This window comes from Haliotis cracherodii, unplaced genomic scaffold (genome assembly GCF_022045235.1).
Source record: "Haliotis cracherodii isolate W230 unplaced genomic scaffold, xgHalCrac1.p SCAF_8, whole genome shotgun sequence".
Classification (NCBI taxonomy): domain Eukaryota; kingdom Metazoa; phylum Mollusca; class Gastropoda; order Lepetellida; family Haliotidae; genus Haliotis; species Haliotis cracherodii.
The window spans coordinates 55,172,317-55,199,579 of record NW_027266341.1 but is presented as its reverse complement, the minus strand read 5'-3'; the positions used below and the strand labels follow the sequence as shown (position 1 = coordinate 55,199,579).

General features: G+C 39.0%; 2 protein-coding genes across 3 annotated transcripts; one reads left to right on the top strand and one right to left on the bottom strand.

The window, feature by feature from the left end:
- Positions 1–454: 454 nt before the first annotated feature.
- Positions 455–2,995, bottom strand: LOC139449902 (thioredoxin domain-containing protein 9-like). Of its 2 annotated transcripts, none has more exons than XM_071231493.1 (2): positions 2,913–2,995; positions 455–1,635 (listed from the first exon to the last, which is right to left on the bottom strand). In XM_071231493.1, the coding sequence occupies exon 2, from the start codon at positions 1,625–1,627 to the stop codon at positions 971–973; it is 657 nt and encodes a 218-aa protein (XP_071087594.1). In that variant the 5' UTR covers positions 1,628–1,635; positions 2,913–2,995; the 3' UTR covers positions 455–970. The 2 variants fall into 2 exon arrangements, with proteins under 2 accessions (XP_071087594.1, XP_071087593.1); XM_071231492.1 differs by having other exon boundaries at positions 2,901–2,986.
- A 2,684-nt stretch (positions 2,996–5,679) lies between these two features.
- Positions 5,680–22,255, top strand: LOC139449534 (iduronate 2-sulfatase-like). The gene is made up of 8 exons (XM_071230972.1): positions 5,680–5,807; positions 8,189–8,331; positions 10,449–10,626; positions 11,937–12,025; positions 15,551–15,764; positions 17,409–17,569; positions 18,112–18,238; positions 20,029–22,255. The coding sequence occupies exons 1-8, from the start codon at positions 5,738–5,740 to the stop codon at positions 20,808–20,810; spliced, it is 1,764 nt and encodes a 587-aa protein (XP_071087073.1). The 5' UTR covers positions 5,680–5,737; the 3' UTR covers positions 20,811–22,255.
- Positions 22,256–27,263: the final 5,008 nt, after the last annotated feature.

The following is a 27,263-nucleotide window of genomic DNA, read 5'->3' as shown; positions in this document are numbered from 1 at the left end:
TAATTTATCTTATGATTGAGCTTTTGAGTTTCAGTCAGAAGAATCCATGAATCCATAAACCGAATAGAGAAGAAAAGTGGCTTATCTGTTAAACTATGTCTTTGATAACATTACACCAGACAACAACAAACTGATTACTTATTCATAATGAGACCTACTCTTGTCATCTGGGAATTGGTATGTCTATGTAATATGATAATATGAACCTCCTTAGGTGAAAACCCTCCATACTTATATAGAAGTAGAAAAACTGCATACTGTATAAAAAGAAAGTTTGATTTAAGAAGATAAAATAATGAGATATTTGTCGCCAAGAAACAAAAACACCATTAATTTATTACAGCAATATAATACCAACCATTGAGGAATGGCACCAGTGTCATTGAATAATGGAAGTCAAAAGGTTATGGTGATAAAGTATTTTAATTCATATTTTACATGTAGTATTTAAGTAAGAAAATAAAATAAGCAACACCAACAAAAAATAGCATGGTGGATGTGCAAAGCTATTAGATGTCTTTCTGAAAACAGAATACATTAATTACAATAAATAAATTATTTTATGACTTTTACACTACCAAAACCAATGACCTTTCCAAGATGGAAGTACAGAGTTAGAACTTAACCTGAACGTTTGACTAGCCCAGGTAAATATAAAAATTGCCCTTGTATTGTTAAGACAATAGGGAAAATGGGAAATTTTACTAGTCCACAGGAATTTGTACTAGCCCCAGGCGAGCAGGCTAGTGTTAAGTTCAAACCCTGAATTATATTACATATAGTTGTTCATCATGCAGCAGATTATGTTACATAAACATAGCCTGGTCATCACAGCGTATAAAGAATGTAATGACTCTTATGTAATCTCCAACCCGCCATTATGGTATTACAAATGCTTCATCTCAGAGGCTCCAAAGTTCTGCACCATTTTCAATGTCTGTATCATGGCAACCGGTTGCTATGACGATGTTCACCAGTCATCATCACTGCTGTCATTATCCCCACCACGTATGGTCTTCTTCGCCTTGCTCTGATGCAGGATGTTCTTCTTGCTGCTGCCATCCAGAGTAGGTGGGTTCATCAGGTCGCCCTTGTAGTTGATGATGTCGGCACACCCCAGCCTCCATTCCAACATCTCAGTTGGGAATTCATCTGTATTACCCAGATCCCCAAAGCCTACAATGTAGTCCACGGTCTTGCCATCCTTGGCAATACACAAAGTGGGCATAACCTTTATGCGAAGACGCTCCACCAAGAAATGACATTTTTCAGCATTTATTTTGATGAATTTGGTTTCTAAGTGCTTCTTGGCTATGATATTTAAATGTTTGTCCACGATCTTGCAGCGAAAAGTGCTTTCCCTGTAAAAATGGCACACAACTTTCTTGCTTTTTTTGCACTCTTCAAAGAATTCCTTCTCATTTGCAACTTCGGAATAATCACCATGACCCTGTGCCAGCCATTCCTGTTTCTGCTGAGATGCTTTTTTCATGGCTTCCATTCTTCGTCTCTTCAAAGCCTCAAAATCATCATCGTCCATCTTTTCCAATTTTTCTATCTCAGCATCCACCTGGCCTTCAACGACCTTGGCTGCTTGAAGCAGCTGATTCTCCAACATGTTAGCCATGGTCACAGCTGTAATGAGAATAAAGCAATGGTCAAGATTCAGTCTGATAGTAAATGAGTAACTACACAATAGGACACAAAGACATAGCATATCCATTTGGAAGCATACTAATCTAATGTATATAAAAAAAAAAAATTACATCATTTAGTGACATGTTATCAACAAAAATAACATAATTTACTAATTCTTGGCTAATAAACATAAATGTTTTCCCAAATTATTTTCATCTATTTTCTTATTTCAAGTGCAACCCTACTTCTCCATAAGCAGTATTAGTGCCATAACTGATACTGTCATTCCCATTCTAAAATTATTTTCAAAGATGGAAAGTGCAGAATTGGAACACAAATCCATCAACAGCAGTCAGCTGTCTTTAAAAAACACACACTGTTTTAGCCCTTGTGTTGTGGCCCTTAACCAACTTAATGAGCTTATTATATAATTTGGGTGTCTTTATGAGGAACTATTCAACTCTGTTTGTTTGTTTTTTGTTTTGTTTGTTTGTTGACTAACGCCACACTTCACCAATATTCCAGCTATATGATTGCATTCTGTAAATAATCGCTTCTGGACCAGACAATCCGGTGTTTGACATCATGAGCATCGATCTACGGAATTCGGATACAATGGCATGCAATCAACTAAGTCGGCAAGTCTGACCACCCAATCCTGTTAGTCACCTCTAGTCAACATCCATAGTCGCTTCTTAAGGCATACATGGGTTGCTGAAGACCTATTTACCCCGGATCTCTTATTCAACTGTGTCTTTTGACATTTAGGGGAAATGTACAGAGCTCTAGAAGGTTCTTATTGCATGATTGGCATTATTGAGGCACTCAGGCAGGCCTCAAGGTTGCACTCGAGTCTAGAATGAACATTATAATAAAACACCTTGGTTACAGTTTCCTGTTAACAAATCCAGTTCTGAGACAGGTATGTGGTTGATAGTGTGAACAACAGTGAATGCAATCATGTCAAGATTTCACACAATCAACAACTGCTTTTCTTGAATGACAAATAACACAACCATTACCACGGCAATCGCGATAATGACACATAATTAGGCCTATATTACCACAACACAAAATACATTTCCATGGCTCTATATGTGCCAAATGATCAGTTGATGATAACACTAAATTTGAGTAGTGAGTAATTCGCTTTTCAGTCAGACCGATAAATTTACCTCTTTTCGATTAACGTCTAAAAGTCTAAGAAAAACAGGACTATCTATACAATCGTAAGAAATGTTTTTCAGGTTCCCTTGCTTTACCTGATAACTCACACTGTTTCGACGATTAATTACAACTTGAACTTTTCACTTTAGAATCTCAATACAAACTGTCGTCACTCCAGACTTCCGGTATGTAGTGCAGCCGTAAAAGGGATGTAAAAAGACCTGTGATTGGCTTAGCGTGTCCTGGGACCAATGAAATCTCACGTTACAGCAAACTCATATACTCGTGCACATGTTGGACCTTGTCAGTTGCTATGATGGCCAAATAATAACACACTGTTACTAATGGACATTGTGATCGCCTGTAATCCGATTAGTTTAATTGAAATAGAAAATAATTCGAACCTAATTGTGCAATAAATGTGGTTTTTTTAAACGCTGACCAAATAAACAGACCTTGAAATTAATACAGAATTACGAAATAAATTCAATAGGGTATTCATTCTTGTTTTTATCAATGTATTTTAACGGTTGTGAGTTTGAGTTACAACTAAAAAAAACATAGATTCTATAAATTTATAGACAAAGAATGAAATTAAATGCGACAAAGCGATACGTTTCTCTTTCAGGAAGCCTATAAATTGTATACATACACTGTAGTTTTTAACCCATCTAGTATATCTATTGTAGTAATCACTGGATTGTCTGGTCCAGACTCCATTATTTACAGACCGCTGTCATATAGCTGGAATATTGCTGAGTGCGGCGTTAAACAACAAACAATACAATACAAATAATACACTCTGTTTCTTATAGAAGTATACAGCATATTTATGGGACAATATAACTCCTTGTATACTGGAGACGTTCAACAGCTAACGGTTAAAATAATTCAACACACATGATGTAATGTATTCAAAACATTACTACACTATTTACGTATGTACAATGATAAAGGCCACTAAGTTCATCGGAAAAAAATGTATTTATAAAAATACTGTGGTCTGATAAAGTAGAATACGTCATGTAATTAGATATGTGCACGAGCTGATATCATCTAACACACACTGTTGCAGTGTGACGAATGTAACATTATTGGATCCTGACACGTTGTCGTTTCCTTATGTACCATCGTCTACAATCTAATTAAAATCATATCTAAGTTCTCGCTGCCGCTTTGTTTAGCGGTAGCGAGAACTAAGATCGGATTTTAATGAGATTGCATCGTCTACAGATGGCAATCTTATCAACTGATGGTGCATGCCTTATGTCATATAATAATACGACGATTATCTTTCATGCATCAGATCACATAATATATTTCACTATACATGTACGAACAGAATCTATATAGAACTTGTACATACGAGGTGCGTTCAATAAGTTTTGCAACTTCAATATAAGACCAAGTCGCAGAATATCTTTTGCACTTTTATTTTTCAATATAATCTCCATTCATCTCAATACACTTATTCCATTTGTCCTTCAAGATTTTAATTTCACTTTTATAGAAATCCGCAAATTGGCTCTCTAACCTCTATGTCCTCGTCATCCTGGAAGTGTCTTCCACGGGCAGATTTAATTTGCTGGAACAGGAAATAGTCACCGGGGGCTAAGTCTGGGCTGTATGGTGGGCGATTTAACTGTACAGCCCATATTGAGACTGCGAAAGTATATGTTCTCTTATGTAATCAAGGAGTCTTTGTATAGTCTCCCTGATGTAATTTATCCATGAAATAGATTTTCTATTGCTTTCCTGTCAGAACTGGAGGTGGCGGTAACTTTAATTAACACGGAGATCACGTGCTGATCAATACTTGGCGTTGATACAAGCCTGGGCCCCGTTCCACAAAAGCGATCTTAGCGCTACGACTATCGTAAGCCAGTGTTAAAGTATGGGAGTTACGATCACCCAAGCGCTAAGATGGCTTTGTGGAACGGGGCCCAGGTCCTCTGACACCCCCCATGCAGCACTTACTTCATGCTTCTCGTAACAGCCGAATTGAATGGGAATCTGGTGGTCAGACCCTGTAACTTTATTCGGTATCGAACTCATGGAGTCGAACGTTTGCTCATGCTATCAACCACTGGTCATTCTGGCCCAGATTCGATTATGTTCAGGCTGTAGTGAGGTACATGTAGCTGGAATATTGCTGGATGCACCTTTAAAATAACATTACATTCCTTTGTATGTAAACACGTGTTTCAATATGCAACACACACACGGATGCAACAGATCATCTCTAAGAAGGCCATATTTGATTGATCTCGCCTCACGACCAACACGAACCCCGCCTAACATAACCAATCATTCATGTTTCGTGAAGCTTTATCACATCCACCGATAATTACGGTATACGCGATGCTGACGAGTTTATTTTTTTAATAAATCACATACCATGCAACCGTCGTACTTATAATTAAAATCAGGAAAATCTAGAAAAAAAGAAGGTTTATTGTGGCCTTATCCATATCCAAACATTATCTGTCGTGGAAAAATATTTTCTATAGATATCAAATACAGTTTGGTGTGGTGTCAACAAGGGTATGATGTGACGACACAAGGAATGTTGTTTATTCTAATGTAGTTGTTAATTCCGAGGGTACTTGTTTTATATATAATATGTGCTCATTAGGGATTCTTACGGGAACAAACATCCGAACGTTCATTCATATAGCTATTTGTTGAATAAGTCACTATAATGAAGGACTCAAAAGTGCTTAATTTAATTGATAATAATTTTCAAAGAAAAAAGCATTCGGGCCCGCAATGAAAAACCTCAAACAAACAAAAATCTCTGTAAAACAAATCCTCTGCCTAAGCACCAGAAATCAATCCATTATAGAGATACAGAGTTATCTCCCTTCTCAGGAGGTGGGACTGATTCCGGTATTCCTCTTACAGCTGTGTACTTCTTGTTAAATGATGAATTATGAACAAGTTACTACGTGCAGATATATTTGTCGTCATCCTGTCAATTATCAGCAATAGTGCGTATGCAGGTGCGTGTACAGTGAATAGCAACGATAAGATGGAGAGGTGGTGAAAACGGCCACCACCAGCAATGTAGTTGATCCAGTGATTAGCTTGTGTACACTGTTGGTGTTAAAACTAGTGTTACTTGTAAGCTGTGAATACTGTCTTATTATTGTGCCGCCTTTATAAAGTTATTAATTTCCTGTGGGATATGGATCAGAAGTCAAAATTATGTCATTTATTTTTCTCTGAGTCTGAATGTTGTGGTTGTATATGTAAGCAAGGATTATATCCTACCTAAATATTATCTCAGGGGAGGTTTTACTCTAGAGTATAGTATCCTACCTTAGTGTGGGAAATCTGGGATAGGTTATGTCCAGAGATTAAGGGTAATTCATCCCAGTGAAACATACCTAAGTGGAAATAGGAAAATGTATCCTGGAATAATTTACACAAACTTGAATCAGTGTATATTATCCCATGACAGACTTCCTTTGCACATGCATTTCATGCTGTCATCCCAGGGATAAAAAATAGAGTAGTATAATATTCACTCGTACATATACGCTATAAAAATAATTAGTTTATTAATTATAAATATTGTTATATGTTTAGTATTTCTATTATTGTGTGATTAATACTGTTGTAGTTTTCACTATCATTACTATTTGTATAAATGTTGTCATTGTGACAACTGTAATATAGATATGTAACTAGTGATGTAACAGCCACAAAATAAATAATAAAAATAATAAAATTTATCCCCTAAAATTAACTGGCTTCCACAGGAATGATTACAATGAAATTGCATCACAATGCTTTACATACCATTGGGATGTCATCGGTTGGCATGATGTCAGAACCAAATGGCATCACTAATCTCTCTGCCACGGAAGCTGGTCAGCTGTACATTTTACACTCAAAACACTGGTCATGAATGAAAAAAGTAGGAAGAATGAATTTGGATGATAAATAGAATGTATATGTGTTCTGATATAAAATATATCAACATCCAAGCGATATCTCCTGGGAAGCCAATTTGGACAATAAATTTTGGTCACAGCAGAATTCAAACTCTTGTGTGAATGCTCCTTAGACATTCCAAGCCAGTCTATTGCTGATATGAAGAAGATGAACTGAGAATCATAGCCTAAAAGTCAAGCACACAGTGTTATGTGATGAATGAGTGAATATTACACCAATATGCATTAACCTTAACATGCTTAATGCTTCTTTACCCGTGCAGATCCGGGGTAGAATAGGTCTTCAGCAACCAATGCTTGTCATAAGAGGCGACTATGCTTGTCGTAAGAGGCGACTAAATGGATCAGGTGGCCAGGCTCCCTTACTCGGTTGATGTATGTCATATCCCATTTGCGTGGATTGATGCTCATGATATCAATCATTGGATTATCTGGCCCAGACTCGATTATTTACAGACTGCCATCATATAGCTGGAATGTTGCTGAGTGCAGCGTTTAACAATAAACAACAAACTTCATGCTACCCACAGTCCCATCATAATAAAGGAATCAAGAAGTGGTGCAGCACCACAATGATGTGTTTTATATTTACTCTGTTAGGAGCCTGGGTCCTTTAACTTAACAGTGTTCCCGCTGGCTTTTGAAACTTCCAGTTCACGTGGGCTGGCAGCTGTAATAATTACCAGTCCCCCCCTAATTTTTGCCAGTCCCAACTTTCAACAAATAAAAAAATGTATGAAAATTACCTGGTTTTCATTCTTTCAACATAATGTGCAGTCACATTTTTCTCCTTTTTTGAATATTTCGAGACAAAGTCACTACAAATGGATATTTAACCTTGAAGCAATGTTATTTCCTTGCAATAAAAATAGACAAGGGGAAACCCTGATGGTAACAGACAAGCTGACTTTGTTAAAAAAATGTACTTATATGAATATCTCCAATGTTTTGTTCAACAACAAAGATTAATAAGGTTTATTTTATTTGCCAGTCAGGAGGGACTGGCAGTCACCTGAATTACCAAAGAAAGCCTAATTTTACCGGTAAAAAACTGGTAATTACCAGTAAACGGGAACACTGTATAATAGTCTATAGAATTTTCTATCACAAAATGAATCTACTGTTAGCTATTTTACTTACAAGGACACCCACTGAAAGCTAGTGCCAAGTTTCATCCCTGACTTCTAATTACAATTTAATGTACAGGATTTACAATGTATAAACTCATTTCATTTCATACACCTTTCTGTTGATACATACTTATTTGTACATAAAAGTCCAAATATTTTCTATAGGGCATACATGTTCCCATGTACAGCAGTTAAGCAGAAAAGTAATCATTGTATCTTAAAAGGTGTTGGGTGTTCTCAGTTGGTGTTAAAGTTGTTGTCAAGTTTCACAGTAAAAACGTTTGTTGTTTACAGGTTTAGCCAAGCCGAATGTCCTGTTCATTGCTGTTGATGATTTGCGACCATCACTAGGTTGCTATGGCAACAGTTTGATGGTCACGCCTAACATCGACAACCTGGCGAGTAAATCAGTGTTGTTTAATAACACGTTTGTACAGGTACGTAGGGGAAATAAAGGCCCCATTCTTTCATTAGAAATTTATTTTCATGAAAATACATATCAACTATTGCCTTTTCTCATTTAACAGAGTGGTAGGTGAACTGATTTTATTAAATATGGTTATGTTGAAAAAAAATGTTTATACAGTTTACAAACTGTTTCTTGTTAATATTTGTTAATTCAAACACAAAATCTTCATCTTTTTCTTCACATTTCTTTTTTAGGTACATGCAAAATCTTTGGGTATTACCACATTTCAAAGAGACACTTTGATGGACAGTTTAGTTATTTTACAGACATATTACTATTAGGGCTGGGACGGGTAACTCGGGTACTCGGGGGGTCGGGTGGGTACTGAGCAGGACCCGGGTACCCACAGGACTACCCGGACCCCTGGTTAGTCAAGGGATATACTGTTTAGTGACAAAACTTATCTAAAACTCAATGGTCACACTACAAGTCACTAATGTTCCCATTTCTTTCTGACTGTGCACGCATTCCTTCTGACTTTAATTTGTTTGAAAAAACAACAAACTTCATGCATTCACCTTTAGTGTATGCATAAACAGTTGGTTTTACACGTGTATCTAAATACATTTTGCCAGGGCTACAGTCAAACTTTACCCAATCGGACAGTTTGTAGCGATCTCTTGAGACCTACGGCAGGTACCCGGGTAGGGTCTGTTAATAGGTGGGTGGGTACCCGGGTAGTAAATTTTGACTCGTCCCAACCCTAATACTATTGCAGTGTCAACATTGGACTTTGATAAATCTTATCTATGTAAATTGGTTGAGACATGAGTGCCAGAAGGTCATGAACTTTCTATGTTTGCATTCTGAATAAGTAATGAACTTGTGGAAATGATACAAATTTGTTAACATAACCTTCAGACCATTACAATTTGGTATGAATTTGTTTTTGTAGATGTATAATTAAGTTAAAATAAAAAAACAAGTTGAGTACGTCATTTTGTTTTTCCTTAAATCCAAATATGACATTTTGAAGCTGTACAACATCTTGACTGAACTTACCTTGTAAAACCATTACTTCAAAAAACATTTATTTAATATTCTTTCTACAAAATATGTTACTTTAACTTATTAATTTCCCCATTTTTAAAAATGTTGGGGTGAATGAATGTTGTTTTGGATAGCTGTCTGGAATATTCGAGCTACGTCACAAGCATCAGTCAATCAGACTAAACAAGGGTGGTTGGTATGAGCTGCAAAGTACAGTGACACCTACAGTATTATAAACATCTGATCTGCATTTTAATTAACTCTTTACACATTCAGTGGATACTGCCCCAGTATGTCCACCCCATTAATAAAAGTATTCATTTAAAAGATAAACATACTTTCAGATATATGTGGGGAATGTTTTCCAAAGCAAGGGATTGATGAGTACACTGGTTCACATTCCATCTTCCTGAGGCAAGTGAGTTAACTGACTATAAACCCTGGCCAAACTAGACTGGTATTTTGCAGATCGATTGTAGCACCACCAGTGGCTATTACAAGTTATGTCCCTTCTATGCCCCTCCTATTGACCAATCAGATTCCACCTCTCATATCACTTGCATTCATTTCAAACAAAATGGAGGCATCCATAATAATCAAGATCTATATTGTAATAAAATGGGTCTTACCTTCTGAAGGGCATCAAGTCAGTTGAGCACCATGCTTAAGAAAATGAAAAGATTTGGAAAATATCTGTTGATGCCCAGGTGACGAACTAGATATCTTTTCTGTTACACAATTTTGATTGGACTATGCATAAACTCTAGTCCAGCCAAAACATAACTCTGGCAAGGCTGGAAATTGGACACTTATAGTCAGTCTCAGGAAGATGGAGACATGCCAGTGAACATGATCATGAATTTCAAAATGTTACTGGTCCTGTGTAAACTTTTGTTTAACACATAGGCAGTATACATCTTACTGCGTGATGTTCGTTGTGAATTTTTAGTGAAATGTTTCTGTGGGACCAATGATATCTCTAAGGCACTGGTCCTGTTGGCTCCATGAAGACAATGACATTTGTTAAACCCTAAAGCTTAGGGTTTTATAGTTAATATTAAACTTTAAAATCTTCACTACATGCATGTGTTCCAGCAAGCTCTTTGTGGACCTAGCAGGACATCATTTCTGACCAGCCGACGACCTGACACCACCCGCCTGTACGACTTCTACTCCTACTGGCGTAAGGCAGCCGGCAACTTCACAACACTGCCGCAGCACTTCAAGCAGAATGGCTACTTCACACAGTCTGTCGGCAAAGTGTTCCATCCAGGTAGGGCTAGAGGACATGTTGAAGAGATAGGGACAAGTTGAACACCTTGGTACATGTTGAACACCTTGAGACATGTTGAACACCTTGGGACATATGAAACAGCTAGGCACATGTTGAACACCTTGGGACATGTTGAACACCTTGAGACATGTTGAACACCTTGGGACATATGAAACAGCTAGGCACATGTTGAACACCTTGGGACATGTTGAACACCTTGAGACATATAAAACAGCTAGGCACATGTTGAACACCTTGGGACATGTTGAACACCTTGGGACATATGAAACAGCTAGGCACATGTTGAACACCTTGGGACATGTTGAACACCTTGAGACATGTTGAACACCTTGGGACATATGAAACAGCTAGGCACATGTTGAACACCTTGGGACATGTTGAACACCTTGAGACATGTTGAACACCTTGGGACATATGAAACAGCTAGGCACATGTTGAACACCTTGGGACATGTTGAACACCTTGAGACATGTTGAACACCTTGGGACATATGAAACAGCTAGGCACATGTTGAACACCTTGGGACATGTTGAACACCTTGAGACATGTTGAACACCTTGGGACATATGAAACAGCTAGGCACATGTTGAACACCTTGGGACATGTTGAACACCTTGGGACATATAAAACAGCTAGGCACATGTTGAACACCTTGGGACATGTTGAACACCTTGAGACATATAAAACAGCTAGGCACATGTTGAACACCTTGGGACATGTTGAACACCTTGGGACATATAAAACAGCTAGGCACATGTTGAACACCTTGGGACATGTTGAACACCTTGAGACATGTTGAACACCTTGGGACATATGAAACAGCTAGGCACATGTTGAACACCTTGGGACATGTTGAACACCTTGAGACATGTTGAACACCTTGGGACATATGAAACAGCTAGGCACATGTTGAACACCTTGGGACTTGTTGATCACCTTGAGACATGTTGAACACCTTGGGACATATAAAACAGCAAGGGACAATGTTGAACACCTAGGGATGTGTGAACGGCTAAGGACATGCAGAAAAGCTATTAACATGAACACCTAGAGATGTGTGGAATGGTTAGGGACATATTTAACATCTAGGAACAATGTACAACATCTAGGGACAATGTTGAACACCTAGGGATGTGTGGAACAGCTAAGGACATGTCCATTTTGGTACAGAAAACAATACTCCTTCTATAACTATTAAAGGAGAAATTGTACCAATAAGGTGTTCAGGACAAAAGTCTAAGTGGCATGAGTGTCTACCTGTATCATTCTACATGTGTGTCACTACACAGGTGTGTCATCCGGCCACACCGACGACTACCCCTACAGCTGGTCCGTCCCCGCCTACCACCCCCCAACACAGGTATACAAGATGGCCAAGGTATGTGTGTGTTTATAGGTTACTTGTAGATGTTGACGTTGACTATCCAGGGCTTGAAATTTCTGGATAGAAGTTCATGATAGTAGTTCATGATATTAGTAGTTCATGATGATATTAGTAGTTCATGATATTGGTTCATGATAGTAGCGTGCAGGTATGTTCATCAATTTCCGAGCCAGGGTTTCATCTTGACTTACAAAGGTTTGAGTCCAGGGGACCTCAGTAATTAATTGCAGCCTTGTGTTTTTCATTGAACAATGTTGAACAGCAGTCTTCTTCCTGTCACATTTAAAGGGGTCTAAGGCTCCAGTCAATTCCCAGAGACTACTAGCTCAAACATGGTTCTTAGCAGCATTGTCAGTAGATTTTAGTGTTATTACATGGACTATAATTAGCTTAGCTTATTAGACTGTACAGAATTTGCTAGACTGGGGCTTCAGGCTAGTGTATTTTTTTTAGAAAAGTGCAAAGCACTAACACATTCATTTTGGGGGACATTTTTTTTTTCAGGTTGGAATAAATATTTGATCTGACATTGTGTTGGTAAGTTGAGTAAAGAACAACGTTACTGCTGAATCTGTTTATAATGGGGGAGGGGAAACACTGCAAATTACTGTGCAGAGTTGCATCCCGAAGGCATGCCAAAAGCCAATGTTCACAGGTTTGAATCCAATTTGGCCTTATTACACCCCTGCCCTAAAAGAGGGTATATAGTTATACCAAGGGTTTCTGTCCGTCTGTCCATCTGTCCATCCTTCTGAAGACATTTTTTGTGTGACCTATTACTTGAAAACAACTGGTGAACACTTTCTATACCCAAAAGAGGGTGCAGTGTGAAGTTTGATTTAAAAAATTTTGATTTTCTGAAAAAAACCCAGTAATTTCTCTTTTTTAAACTTTTTTTAATATTTTTCTTTACCTTTGTGAGACCTATAACTTGAAAACAACTTCATGGATTCTATTCAATTGGGGGTACAGTATCTATACCAAGAGGAGAGGTGCAATGCAAAGTTTGATTTTGATAAGTGGATTTTATGAAAGCATATTGCTTATTTTATGTTTTAACTTAAGAAATATGTTTGAGTTGAAGTCAGGGGTATTAGTGAGCCCTGCTCACATTTTGTCCAATTACAGTTTTGGGTTTACCCATGTTTCTTGTCCAGTTTTTAACCTAGCTGACCTGGCAGCAATATTTTAGATAGGAGTTTAGTCCATTACTCAACCAATTATGCATGAATCATTTGATAGCCATCATTATTTGGGTGTGCAGTAGATGATGTTTGTTTCTGGTTTGATTTGTAGTCCACCAATTAACAGCTGGCTGCACTTTGAACTCAACTCTACAATATTCTTTTATCATGGTGTTACTTGATACACATTTAATGTTGCTATGAAGGCAGCATATTGTACATTTCTGACCTCTTTTGACCCATTGTTTATTATATTGCATATATTAAAAATATCATGTATGCTATGATTCATGGCTCTTATCTTTCTTTTTATATTTTGACCTCATTTTGAAGTCCTTGAACTGAATTCCATAATTGAAAAAAAGAAGATCTCAGATGCTTCCATGCTACTGGTAATATAATGCTCAGAACAAGTTAAGGAATTCACATAATTGTAAGGCTTTGTGTTGTATGACAGATTAACTATAGTCATATGAAAACTAATAATATGGTTAGGGAAAATAAGCAACATTTCCAACATCAACTTGAAATAATTGACGTTACAGTTCATAATTAACAACTCTAATTGTCATATCCTGGAACTACCGTATTCAACGTGATGAGCGCCCCGCTCTAATAAGCGCCCAGGGCGATATTTGCTAATATATTGGCTAGTGAACAATCCCAATTAGCACCTCTTCTGTTTGATCAATGTACACAAGACTTATTTATTTGCGTATAATAAGCACTCGTGTGTTATATGCACCCTTAATTATGGACAATTTAATTCTGGAAAAATATATCTGTCGTATATAAACATTTCAGGCTGTCAGCATAAACCACGAAATTAATCTTTCAACTCTGTTTTTTTCACCAAAATAATATTCTAATAAGAGCCCCCTATTTCTAATTTTGAGAGCGCCCTGGGTGCTTATTACGTTGAATACTAATGTCATGGAATTATCAGCACAAATCATGATCCTCCATTCGTAAAAACCAGGGTTGCGTTCCATAATGTGATCTTAGAACTAAGACTGTTGTAAGTCTATGTTTAGGTATAGAAGTTCATCTAATTGCTAAGATCTATTAGTGGAATGGCACCCTAGCATGTCAAAATTTTGAGATGTATATAGTGTAACCTTGTTAGTCTGGAACCTGTTAATCCAGAAACACTATGTTCAAGATTATTACTGTTAGGAATGTTTTCGTAAGTTAAAGTGACATAACTACTTACCAATGTTTTGTTAGTCCGGTAATTTATTTATCTTCTAACTGGTTAATCCAGACAATTTTACTGGAGCAGTACTGGCTGGATTAACAGGATGCTGGATGCTTGTCATAAGATGACTTAAGGTATAGGGTGGCCAGGCTCGCTGACTTGGTGGAAGCATGCCGTCATATCCCAATTGCATGGATCGATGCTCATGATGTCAATCACTGGATTGTCTGGTCCAGACTCAGATATTTATATTCCCCTTCTGCTGTTCTTTTGTAAATTATCTCTAATATATACAAGAAAATACAAATGTGTCATGAAAACTTTCGGTCTAAATAGGGGAGAGGGGTGTCTTACAGAGCAAAATTATCTGCAGATTGTTTTCAGAAGTTGATCAAGGTGGCATTTATTGGAGCAGGGTGCTTAATGCGATTATTTTAAATCATGATATATGACCCGCCAGGACAAATGGTACCTCATGGGTGCTAGGATACAATTGTGCTGTGACGTCATAAAAAAAGATGTTTGACGTCAACTTACTTTGACAAAATCGTCATGTGTGCGGACTGTAAAAAAAAAGTATCATATTTTTCTCTCATTAGTTCATAATGTAAACAAAATTATTTCAAACAAGCATTTCAGCATACATGTCTACATTCTATTAATCAGACATTACATCTAAGAACTGCAATCATTACATAAACAATAAAAAGTCTGAAAATGGGACGCTCGCTGACTTGGTTGATGCATGTCATTGATCCCAATTGTGTGGATCGGTGCTCATGATATTTATCACTGGATTGTCTGGTCCAGACTCGATTATTTACAGACCGCCGTCATATAGCTTAAATATTGCTGAGTGCGGCGTTAAACAACAAACCAACCAACCAACCAACCAACTGAAAATGGGACATTGCAGAAAACGAGTCCAAATATTTGATGCCATGTATCTCTGTAATAAATTTGAACTGAAGCTTATCAAATGTATTTTTGTGTTCCTAAGATACTGTAGTTTTAAAATATAGTAAGAAGTCAAAATGTGATTTTTCACCCATATGTGCCTTGTCTCATGGTTGGTCACATATAAGACATGATTATGTCCGCCACACATGTTCCACAAGGTTTTCTATCTGTGACCAGGTATGTCCCGGACCCAAGGGGAATGTGTACATGGACATCGTATGTCCAGTGACGGTCAAGGACCAGCCTGGAGGATCACTGCCGGACATACAGAGTCGCGAATTTGCTGTCAACTTTCTCAAGAACATGTCAGCCAATCACAGCCAGCCTTTCTTCCTGGCCGTGGGCTTCCACAAACCCCACATACCGCTCAAGTACCCTAAGGAATATAGGGGTAGGCGAAAAAACAAGGGTAGCATTTGTACCTTGCGAAATTTTCATGACAATTATTAAAATTGACATTTTCCAATGGTTCAGTTGTTCAAACTTTGCCTCTCTGTTGGTGCCAATCTCCAGCCTAGGTCTACACATTGTAGGAGTGTAATTAGGATAATCTTCAACTGGTTGCTTATGAACAAAATAGTATATCTCAAAAATGAACTTAAGTGGGCAGTTCCAAATGGAGAATTAAAATGGCCATTCACTGCTGTGAATATACGTCATAGATAAGAGTGGACACCTTGTGTGAAAGTGATGGCTGCAACCGTCTCTGTGAAAGTTAAGCACCTGAGGTACACATTCGAATTCAATACCAACACAACTGAAGATCTCAGTTGTGATCTGCCCATGTGGCTCCTTCTCGATGAAAAGCTGTGACCCATAAAACCTACTGTGGAAAGACGTGCTACCTTGAGCTCTAGTTAAGATGAGCATTTAAACGGGAGGGAGGGGGGTTGAACTGGTCGGGGAGGGAGTACAGGGGAGCTACACCAGAGGCAGGCACAGCAATATGACTAGGAAGTCCCTTTAATACCAGACCCGTGAAGATCTGGGGTAGAATAGGTCTTCAGCAACCCATTCTTGCCGTAAAAGGTGACTATGCTTGTCGTTAAAGGCGACTAACGGGATCGGGTGGTCAGGATCGCTGACTTGGTTGAAGCATGTCATCAATCCCAATTGCGTGGATTAATGCTCATGATATCAATCACTGGATTGTCTGGTCCAGACTCAATTATTTACAGACTGCATCATATAGCTGGTATATTGCTGAGTAAAACAACAAACCAACCAACCAACCTTTAACACCAGACACAAGAGGTGTTGGGAAAGTGCCACTACGGGAAATTGGATTCTAACATACCAATGTAGAAATTTGAATAAATAGAATCCAAGTTTCTAGGACTGATAAGAGGCCTGAGAGACCCCCTTTAAGCTGACATGAGTGATAGAACTGAAATTCTGTTGAAAGCAACTTAAAACCCAACTCGATCACTGATTGTGAGTCATTGCATGTTGTCCGTCATCGTTCATCCAATGTAAACTTTATGATTTTTAACCACAATGTTTTTATGTTTCATGGATGATTCAATACACTACTTACACTGTGTCATTTCTTTCTGCACATAATATCCAAAATTTGTTTTTTCCAAAATACTGAATCCGCTAGAGCGGGGTGCACATTATACTTGGCTGCGCACTATACTCAAGAAAATACGGTGTCTGATTTTTTATGAAAGGCAGCCATTGACTTATGCCCTATTTTTCATATTTTGCTTTTTGACCTTACTATTTAGCCATTCTCTTTGTTATACCCCTAGACTAACATCTAGTCTCTGAAATGAACATATCATACAGAAAAAAACCAGTTGTTCAATTATCTTAATAAAAATATAATAAAAGGGAGCCCAGTGACTCTCTTCATTTTCAGATACTGCAGTAATCTAGACTTGCCAAACATTATAGACTTGCATGGGCTGTATTTGATATATAATTGTAACAGGGTCTGTAAGAGAGACTATCATACCCAATAATTTTGTCGATATTGTAATTTTAGCATCCAGCCAAAGAAATGATTCAACTTGACACTCTGTATTTGTAGATCTGTACCCTCTGAACAAGATCCAGCTGGCCCGCCATCACACATTTCCCCTGCGGCTCCCCCTGGTGGCCTGGAACCCATGGACGGACCTGAGGGAGAGGGACGACATACAGAGTCTCAACCTCAGCTTCCCGTTCGGACCAGTCACCGACGAGTATCAGGTTCTTCCTCCTAGCTGATGATTTAACATTATCATACTGTATGCTCATGTCACAATACAGGTGTCACATGATACGATACGTATCTCGATGCTGCATATACAACATTTTGTGCAGACAACCCTGTGATTAGACTGAGAATAGAGTCCATGAACTCGCTCATAATGGCAAAGAAGGACAACTGACTAATACCAACATGACATGTGAGTCAAATAAGAAGAAACAAAGTTTATGTACTGTATAATGACAGGCATCTTACCGAGGCAAGAGAGTTAACTGACTATAAAAGTCCAGTTTCCACCCTTACCAAACTAGGCTGGTATTATGGAGTTACGTTTTTGCTGGACCAATGAGTCTACGCATAATCAAAATTACACAATGAAATAGAAATCCGGTTGGTAAACTGTTGTGCAGATTTCGGATCGATTGCAGGATTTACAAAGCATGTGCACTGCCAACTCGTTGTCAACAGATATTTAAAAAAAACCTGGTCTATCTGGCCCCTATGATGTATAGCTGTAATACTTAGTAAGACATTGTTCCAGCTGTTGATGCGGCAGAGCTACTACGCGGCCACGAGCTACATGGACAGCCAGGTGGGGCTGCTGCTTGAGGCTCTGCACACACACGGCTTCGCCAACAACACCATCGTGGTTCTAGTAGGAGACCATGGTAAGTGTGTCTGTGCAGATATTGTGAAGAGGTCTACAAACAAATAGGCTCCTTGTCTGAATGTAGAGTTTGGATGACTTAGAAACTTGCAATGTCTACAAATTGACCCTAGGCCATCTTTTATCATTTTCACGGAGTGCTGTGTTCAGTAGACCAATCATGTCCAAGATCATGTAGTATTTGTGGTGGCAGACATATTTTATCCCTCAGTCTATGCAGGAAGGAAGTGGTATGGAGTGAACAATTTGCTCACTCACACGCTCTCTCTCACTCTCAACCCACCCACCAATTTTCTCTCTCTCTTTCACTCACTCACTCAAACACCCACCCACCTTCTCTCTCTCTCTCTCTCTCTCTCTCACCTACCCATCTTCTCTCTCACTCACTCTCACCTACCCATCTTCTCTCTCACTCACTCTCACCTACCCATCTTCTCTCTCACTCACTCTCACCTACCCATCTTCTCTCTCTCTCACTCTCACCTACCCATCTTCTCTCTCACTCACTCTCACCTACCCATCTTCTCTCTCACTCACTCTCACCTACCCATCTTCTCTCTCACTCACTCTCACCTACCCATCTTCTCTCTCACTCACTCTCACCTACCCATCTTCTCTCTCATTCACTCTCACCTACCCATCTTCTCTCTCACTCACTCTCACCTACCCATCTTCTCTCTCACTCACTCTCACCTACCCATCTTCTCTCTCACTCACTCTCACCTACCCATCTTCTCTCTCACTCACTCTCACCTACCCATCTTCTCTCTCACTCACTCTCACCTACCCATCTTCTCTCTCACTCACTCTCACCTACCCATCTTCTCTCTCACTCACTCTCACCTACCCATCTTCTCTCTCATTCACTCTCACCTACCCATCTTCTCTCTCACTCACTCTCACCTACCCATCTTCTCTCTCACTCACTCTCACCTACCCATCTTCTCTCTCACTCACTCTCACCTACCCATCTTCTCTCTCACTCACTCTCACCTACCCATCTTCTCTCTCACTCACTCTCACCTACCCATCTTCTCTCTCATTCACTCTCACCTACCCATCTTCTCTCTCACTCACTCTCACCTACCCATCTTCTCTCTCACTCACTCTCACCTACCCATCTTCTCTCTCATTCACTCTCACCTACCCATCTTCTCTCTCACTCACTCTCACCTACCCATCTTCTCTCTCATTCACTCACTCTCACCTACCCATCTTCTCTCTCATTCACTCACTCTCACCTACCCATCTTCTCTCTCACTCACTCTCACCTACCCATCTTCTCTCTCATTCACTCTCACCTACCCATCTTCTCTCTCATTCACTCTCACCTACCCATCTTCTCTCTCACTCACTCTCACCTACCCATCTTCTCTCTCACTCACTCTCACCTACCCATCTTCTCTCTCATTCACTCTCACCTACCCATCTTCTCTCTCATTCACTCTCACCTACCCATCTTCTCTCTCACTCACTCTCACCTACCCATCTTCTCTCTCACTCACTCTCACCTACCCATCTTCTCTCTCACTCACTCTCACCTACCCATCTTCTCTCTCACTCACTCTCACCTACCCATCTTCTCTCTCACTCACTCTCACCTACCCATCTTCTCTCTCACTCACTCTCACCTACCCATCTTCTCTCTCACTCACTCTCACCTACCCATCTTCTCTCTCACTCACTCTCACCTACCCATCTTCTCTCTCACTCACTCTCACCTACCCATCTTCTCTCTCACTCACTCTCACCTACCCCTATTCTCTCTCACTCACTGACTCTTGTTCACAGGTTGGTCCCTGGGAGAACATCAGGAATGGTCCAAGTACAGTACCTTTGAGGTATCGGTGCGTGTGCCACTCATTATCCATGTTCCAGGGCTCACGGACAAAGACACAGACACCACCTTCGTGTACCAAGATCCTTTAAAACAGGTCCACAATAATGAAAATTACAACCGATCAAATCTTGTACAAACTCAACGTAAAAAAATTGATTCCAAAAAAAATTATGTCAAGGAATATTATGTCATCAGATCCAAAGATTTTTCGCAACAGAAATACAAAGTTTCAAACGACCTGATAGAGTTAGTGGACCTGTTTCCGACAATATCGGAATTGGCAGGTCTGGAGGTGCCATCAACATGTCCGCCAAATCCCTTCAAGATTGACCTCTGTACTGAAGGAGCTAGTGCAGCAAAGATCATCCACAATATAAGTGACACTGATTCGTCCAGACAGAAAACTCAACTTACATGGAAGAGTGCTGTGTTTAGTCAGTACCCTCGTCCGTCAGTGGAGCCCCAAGAGAACAGTGACAAGCCCCACCTGAAGGACATACGTATCATGGGGTACACGATGAGGACGCAGCAGTATCGATACACTGAGTGGGTCCAGTTTGATCCCGGGACGTTCCACATGAACTGGTCTCGTGTGTATGGGACAGAGCTGTACCTGCGGGACTCGGACCCAGATGAGGCTGAAAACATGGCCTACTTTCCCTCGTATGCTGCGCTGAGATCAAGTCTGTCTCGGGTTCTTCAAGAAGGGTGGAGGAGTGTGTTACCAACATGATATTGTTTGCATTATTTTGTTATTTATGAATTATAAAATTTGCAAAAAATATTGTCTTTGCTAAAATTATGAAATTTATAACACTAGTTAAAATAAATCTGATGTTGAGCAGGGCTTCTGCTCTACAGTTCTTAGAACTGGGACTGTTTTAAGTCTTACTTAAGTATGGGATTGCTAAGATTGCTTGGTTGAATTGGGCTTGTTACAATAAAGTCTTAGTTAAGTATGGGATCACTAAGATTGCTTGGTTGAATGGGGCTTGTTACAATAATATCTTAGTTAAGTATGGGATCGCTAAGATTGCTTGGTTGAATGGGTCTTGTTACAATAATGTCTTAGTTAAGTATGGGATCGCTAAGATTGCTTGGTTGAATGGGTCTTGTTACAATAATGTCTTAGTTAAGTATGGGATCGCTAAGATTGCTTGGTTGAATGGGTCTTGTTACAATAAACTCAATCATTATCACCATTCTCCTGATTGGCTAGAAATGCACCAAACCATCATTCGTCTTATTTGTGACCCATTTTGTTGATTTATATACATATAATCATTAGTTTCTAATTTCTAGTTATTTATCGTTTGTCACCCTTCACCTCATTGGCTTGGAATGTACCAAACCATCATTTGTCACCTTTCACCTGATTGGCTAGAATGTACCAAACGCCACAGTATGGTGGACATTCATATAAATGCCTGTTATTCTGAACAATATATTTATTTATTTAAAAATGATAATGCTTGCAATAATTGTATTGTTTTTATGATTTATATACTTGAATTCAATCGTTAGTTTCTAATTTCTAGTAAACTATGGTTATAATGAGCTCAAAGGGGCCACTAATTTTTATTCGTTATAACCGTAGTTCATTATAAGCATATGTACAGCGAAAGCATGGGACCAAAAAACAGTTTGTTATATCCATCAGTTCGTTATAAGCATCTTCGTTATAATCATAGTTTACTCTATTTATGAACACAGTTTTTTATCGATTTATATACTTGAATTCAATTGTTAGTTTCTAATTTCTAGTAAACTACAGTTATAATGAGTTCAAAGGGGCCACTAATTTTTATTTGTTATAACCGTAGTTCATTATAAGCATATGTACAGCGCGGGCAGGGGACCAAAAAACAGTTTGTTATATCCATCAGTTTGTTATAAGCATCTTCGTTATAATCATAGTTTACTGTATTTATGAACACAGTTAATTATTGACACCATCTAACCATGACATGTTTTGGATTTTATCTGCTTATGAAATAGGTCTGTGGTTTCTCTGAAACTAACTTACCCAGCTCTGAGAAAAATGAACAATCATATTTTTATGAGATTGTGATATCCGATTGGCAATATGGAATACCTTCACTATATGTATTATCTTGCATTAAACCTTCTACCTGATCAACTATATTTAAACCTTCTACCTGATCAACTATATTTGTATTTTACGAAATAAACTTTTCACTGAAAGACATTTTCTATTGATACTTGAGTTTTTCAACAATGATGAAATACTACATACAATATCATATATACAGATTTGTATAAAACTGAGACTCTACTGCTTTAGTTCACCTGACAGATGTTAATTTATCTTATGTCATGGTTGTTTGTCCAGCATCAGTCATGGGTCATCTGTCATCCCCCCTAAACATCTTCTCAGAAACCAATGAGGATGGAATTCCACATACCCCCCAATGATGACATCACCTGGCAGCCATATTGGAAAACCTATTTATGCCATTACGGGGCCATTTTTGTGAACATTATCAGATTTGGTATTTGTTTAGTTTGTTGTTGGATTCAACATCAGTTTTAATATTTGCATATCACACACGCGACTGACAGCAACTTTTGTAGACATTGTAAACGGTTGTCTACATATCCAGGTGAGCTACAGTGCCGTGGAACTATTTTTACACATGTAAATCGTGAACCAGTACCTCTTATACACTTAAAGCACAAAGTGAAATCAGCTGTAGATAAAGATTGGTCCAAATAATATGTTGCCTCAGATTTTGCAGAAAGGACAACGTTCAGTCAAAATTTACAATTTTACATTGCCCACACAGTCACACACACTCACTGTATCTTGTGGGAGCTTTATTTATGTACAGCTTCAAAAGTCGTTTTGAGACATTTTTCATAAAAATAACAGGTTTGCCAGTGGAATTATTTTCATGTATGTAGCACTTGTAGCACAGGGCCACGTATAGCCATACTATACTGACTGTACTGATTACATTAAAAAAAGAGAATGTAATCAGTACAGTCAGTATAGTATGGCTATACGTGGCCCTGTGCTTGTAGGATGTTGTTCACAGAACGCATCCCTACTTTCCTAAAGTCTTTTCCGTGCTTGCATCACATGACTCACTCGCTTTCTGTTCAGACAGGGAGTATACTCTGTGCACTGTTTCAGAATTAAAAATAGACATGAATTAATCTGAGGCGTAGCGGTGTGTGAGCAAACATGTCTGAGCGGGATCATCAATAATGATGATTATACAATTTACCCAGTCTTTGGAACATGGAACGCAGATACACGACATGTGGTTCTTAACCTATTATAACATTGAAAGCAATTAAATATTGCATATATCATCTTTATTAATTAGGCCATAATATAACAAATAGAGATGTCCATACTTCCCGGCTCACATGCTTGCATTGTACCCATGTACTTACAGACGAGACCCGTGATGATTCCGGGGTAGATTAGGTCTTCAGCAACCCATGCTTGTCGTAAAAGCTGACTATGCTTGTCGTAAAAGGCGACTAGCGGGATCGGGTGGTCAGGCTCGCTGACTTGGTTGATGCATGTCATCAATCCCAATTGCGTGGATCGATGCTCATGATATCAATCACTGGATTGTCTGGTCCAGACTCGATTATTTACAGACCGCCGTCATATATCTGGAATATTGCTGGGTGCGGCGTTAAACAAACCAACCAACCAACCAACTTTCAGACGAAGAATATTACCAAAACACCCACTATATGTCTTTGCTTTATTTAATTGATGAAATACACCATTTCATTGTCTTGCACACCTTTTTTCGTTACACTGATGAAAATCAACTAAATTATTGATGTGGCCTTGTAATACCTTTTTTACAAAAATGAAACTTTTCCAAACGCAAATATCACCACATACATAATGCGACACTTGACATTTAGCAGTAAAATGAGGAAGACAGACGTCTTATAAACAATTGTATGCCTTTTGTGAAATTGTATGAACTGTTTTATTTGTTTATTTGTTTAACACCACACTCAGCAATATTCCAGTTATATGACGGCGGTCAGTAAATAGTGGAGCCAGACAATCCAGTGATTGGCATCAAAAGCATCGATCTACGGTATGGGGATGCGATGGCATGCATCAATATGAACTGTACACACTTTATATTTGTCCATGACAACTTTCACTATATGAGCACGTCTCGATAACCGTTCCCGTGACGATCCCGGGGTAGACTTGGTCCTCAGTAAATTCAACTAAAATGGATCGGATGGTCAGTCTCGGTGGCTCATTCCGGATGATTCAACTTCGAGATGCTGACTGTTGTTCCTGCTTTGAACGGGCAATCTATTTACAATATTAAATACCTCGTTGTATAGACTCTTGCCAGTCATTGGCTTTATATTGTCCAGGCTTCCATGCTCACGACGGTGTTAACCAACATTCACTCACTCATTCCCGAAAGAGCATTGCCTTCCTCCCGTGTGTACATTTTGCATGCAGTGTGTGTGCAGTGCCGTACCCAGCCCGGAGGTAGGGGCAGTTGCCTCCCCCCCCCGATTTAAAAAAATAAAAAACAATTTTATTTGAATCAGGAAAATACAGTTTGGGGACAAGTGTTATTTGTACAAATATTTGCCCCCCTGTCAAAAACAAGTTAACGACGGCCTGTTGGTGTGTGAAACTACGCCTAACCTATTTACACTGAAAGCGGTCAAACACCCGCGTTATATTTTATTGAACTGTCCAGTTTAGTTTCAACCCTTTTTAAACCCATTATTTCCATACATTCCTTTCACTGTTTTTTTATGTTATGTTATTTTTAAACAGAACACTTATATATCATTTTTATGATCGAATAAGGGCGGCTTCAGTTTCGTTGTGTAGTTCCATCACGTTCTTTGTGAGTGGGGCGTTCCGTGTTATGAGTCACGGGCCCAGCTGTTTCATCAGTAAGCATATGGCGTACATTGACGGAGAAATTTAAGTCTGGAGCGAAAATCAGTGTTGACAGGTTGTCTCCTCGGTAAAATTCATACACGTGTCACAGGTTTTCGCGAACACTTGGTGTCATCCCTATTTCATAGTGATTCATAAACACATGCTAATGATATATGAGTGATTCATGAACACATTCTTATGATATAGTCGGAATCGTAAATGGAATCTGCTTTTATCAGATATTTGTTATGGTTATAGAAATTGCTTTTTCGCTTTTATTTTATACCTCAGCAATATTTCAAAGATTGATGTCATGCACGACGTTTTGTGAATATGCGAGTCGGGGCCAAAGACATCATGACCCGTGAAGATCTGGGTTAGAGTAGATCTTCAGCAACCCATACTTATCGTTAAATGGGTAGATCGATGCTCATGATGTCAATATCTGGATTGTCTAATCAAGACAAGATTATTTACAGGCCGCCATTATATATAGTTGGAATGGTGAATGCGACGTTAAACAACAAACAAACAAACAACATGGGCAAATGACCCATAACGTCCGGCCACGATGACACACCATCAGTCAGGTCACGTGGAGTCCTCCTTTTAGTTGATTCCTACAACAAACTTGGACAATGTCTAACCCGGAATCACACGGGGGATGACCCTGAAATAATACACGTCGTTGTATTTGCGCAACAGTTGACAAAATGGTTAGAGGGACGTGAAAGTTCGTTTGACTGTCGTCGTCAATTGATGATTTACTGTTTGATTGCTATTTTGGTGTATTGAGACAATTCAGTTCATACAGGTTATTCCTTTTTTTAAAAACTGAACTAAGTATTTTGCTTAAGTAACTATCTAAATAAAATATATTGTTCATGGTTATGTGGTAACCAGTTAATCGCAGACGTATATTTGAGCTACAATAAAATAAATACATTTCATGAAGATGTACAGGCATTCAATGAGGAGTGAGTGAGTTGGGTTTAACGCCGCTTTTAACAGTATTCCAGTTATATCACGGCGTGTCAGCTTAATGTGGGAGGAAAGCCCGAAGTGATGCAGGTCTCAGACGTTTACCACTTCGGTGAAACCCACGAGCACGGGTATGGTGCTGACAAACCTAGAAACATAATCGGGGCGAACCGGGATTCGAACCAACAATCATAGGTTTCCGGCGTGCCCAAGGAACGCAACTCTGCACAGCGAATTGCGGCACCTTGGTGACTGGGCCACCCGTGACCCCCATTCAGTGAGGAAATATCAATGCGCTATGTGTCATTGTATGAATGTCTTTGATGGGCAATTGGAGGTTTGTTGTTTGGAGCTCATGTGCACAAATAGGTCGTAACGCAAGACTAGTGTAACGTCTATGCTTTAACATATATTTACAATTGTCGAAATGCTTAGATTGCTATTGTCCACGTGGGCCCTTTCAGATAAACTATTCGATATGGTCTTACAAGTTTAATTTTTAATCTTTAGGTAAGAACTGAGAGGCACATATCTCAACAGCAGGTGTACCTTATATCGTGACTGGAGAAGATTCTAAACATATATAAATCAATCATGGATTTCAATTCTCTGTCTGATTTTAGTAAACGCATCAACTCGAGCGGTTCAAACCTCTGATTAACTAATCATATAAAACAGACTCCAAAATTATTTACAAAAGTAAAAAATCCTAAAACGTTTCCAAACTTCGGAGTTGCAACACCTCCCGATGCCTGTCCACGTTAGTGTCGTCTTGCATTTAACAAGCACAGATCTATTTCCGGTGGAAACTTAAGAGTTGGTGTATCAGGTAGACTAAGAAGATCTAGAAGTGGTCCCGCAAAACGCCGAGCATGGATAATTAAACATGGTGGGCTTACCCAATATTGACTTAGGGAGCATATCTGAGTCTGGTTGAACTTAGCGCTAAGACTGTAAAAGATCTATGTTAAGGTACGGGTGTTACGATTACCTTAGCGCTAAGACCGCTTTGTACAACGGCACCATACACCATGACTTGAATACTTGCATTAAGTCGATGATACAATATGGCTATTCTAGCTTACTATATTCCACAAATCAGCATTAGAACTGGACATACAGTACAGTACAAGCAATCACATGCACTATAATCCCGGCATTAGTCCGGAATAGTAGACGACACAGAATCAGGATTCTGATTAATGCTGCGGGCACACCCATTAAAGCAAACTTAACGCATGGCCTATTTCATACTCCGCTGTAAGGAGTAGACAAAGACTTCCG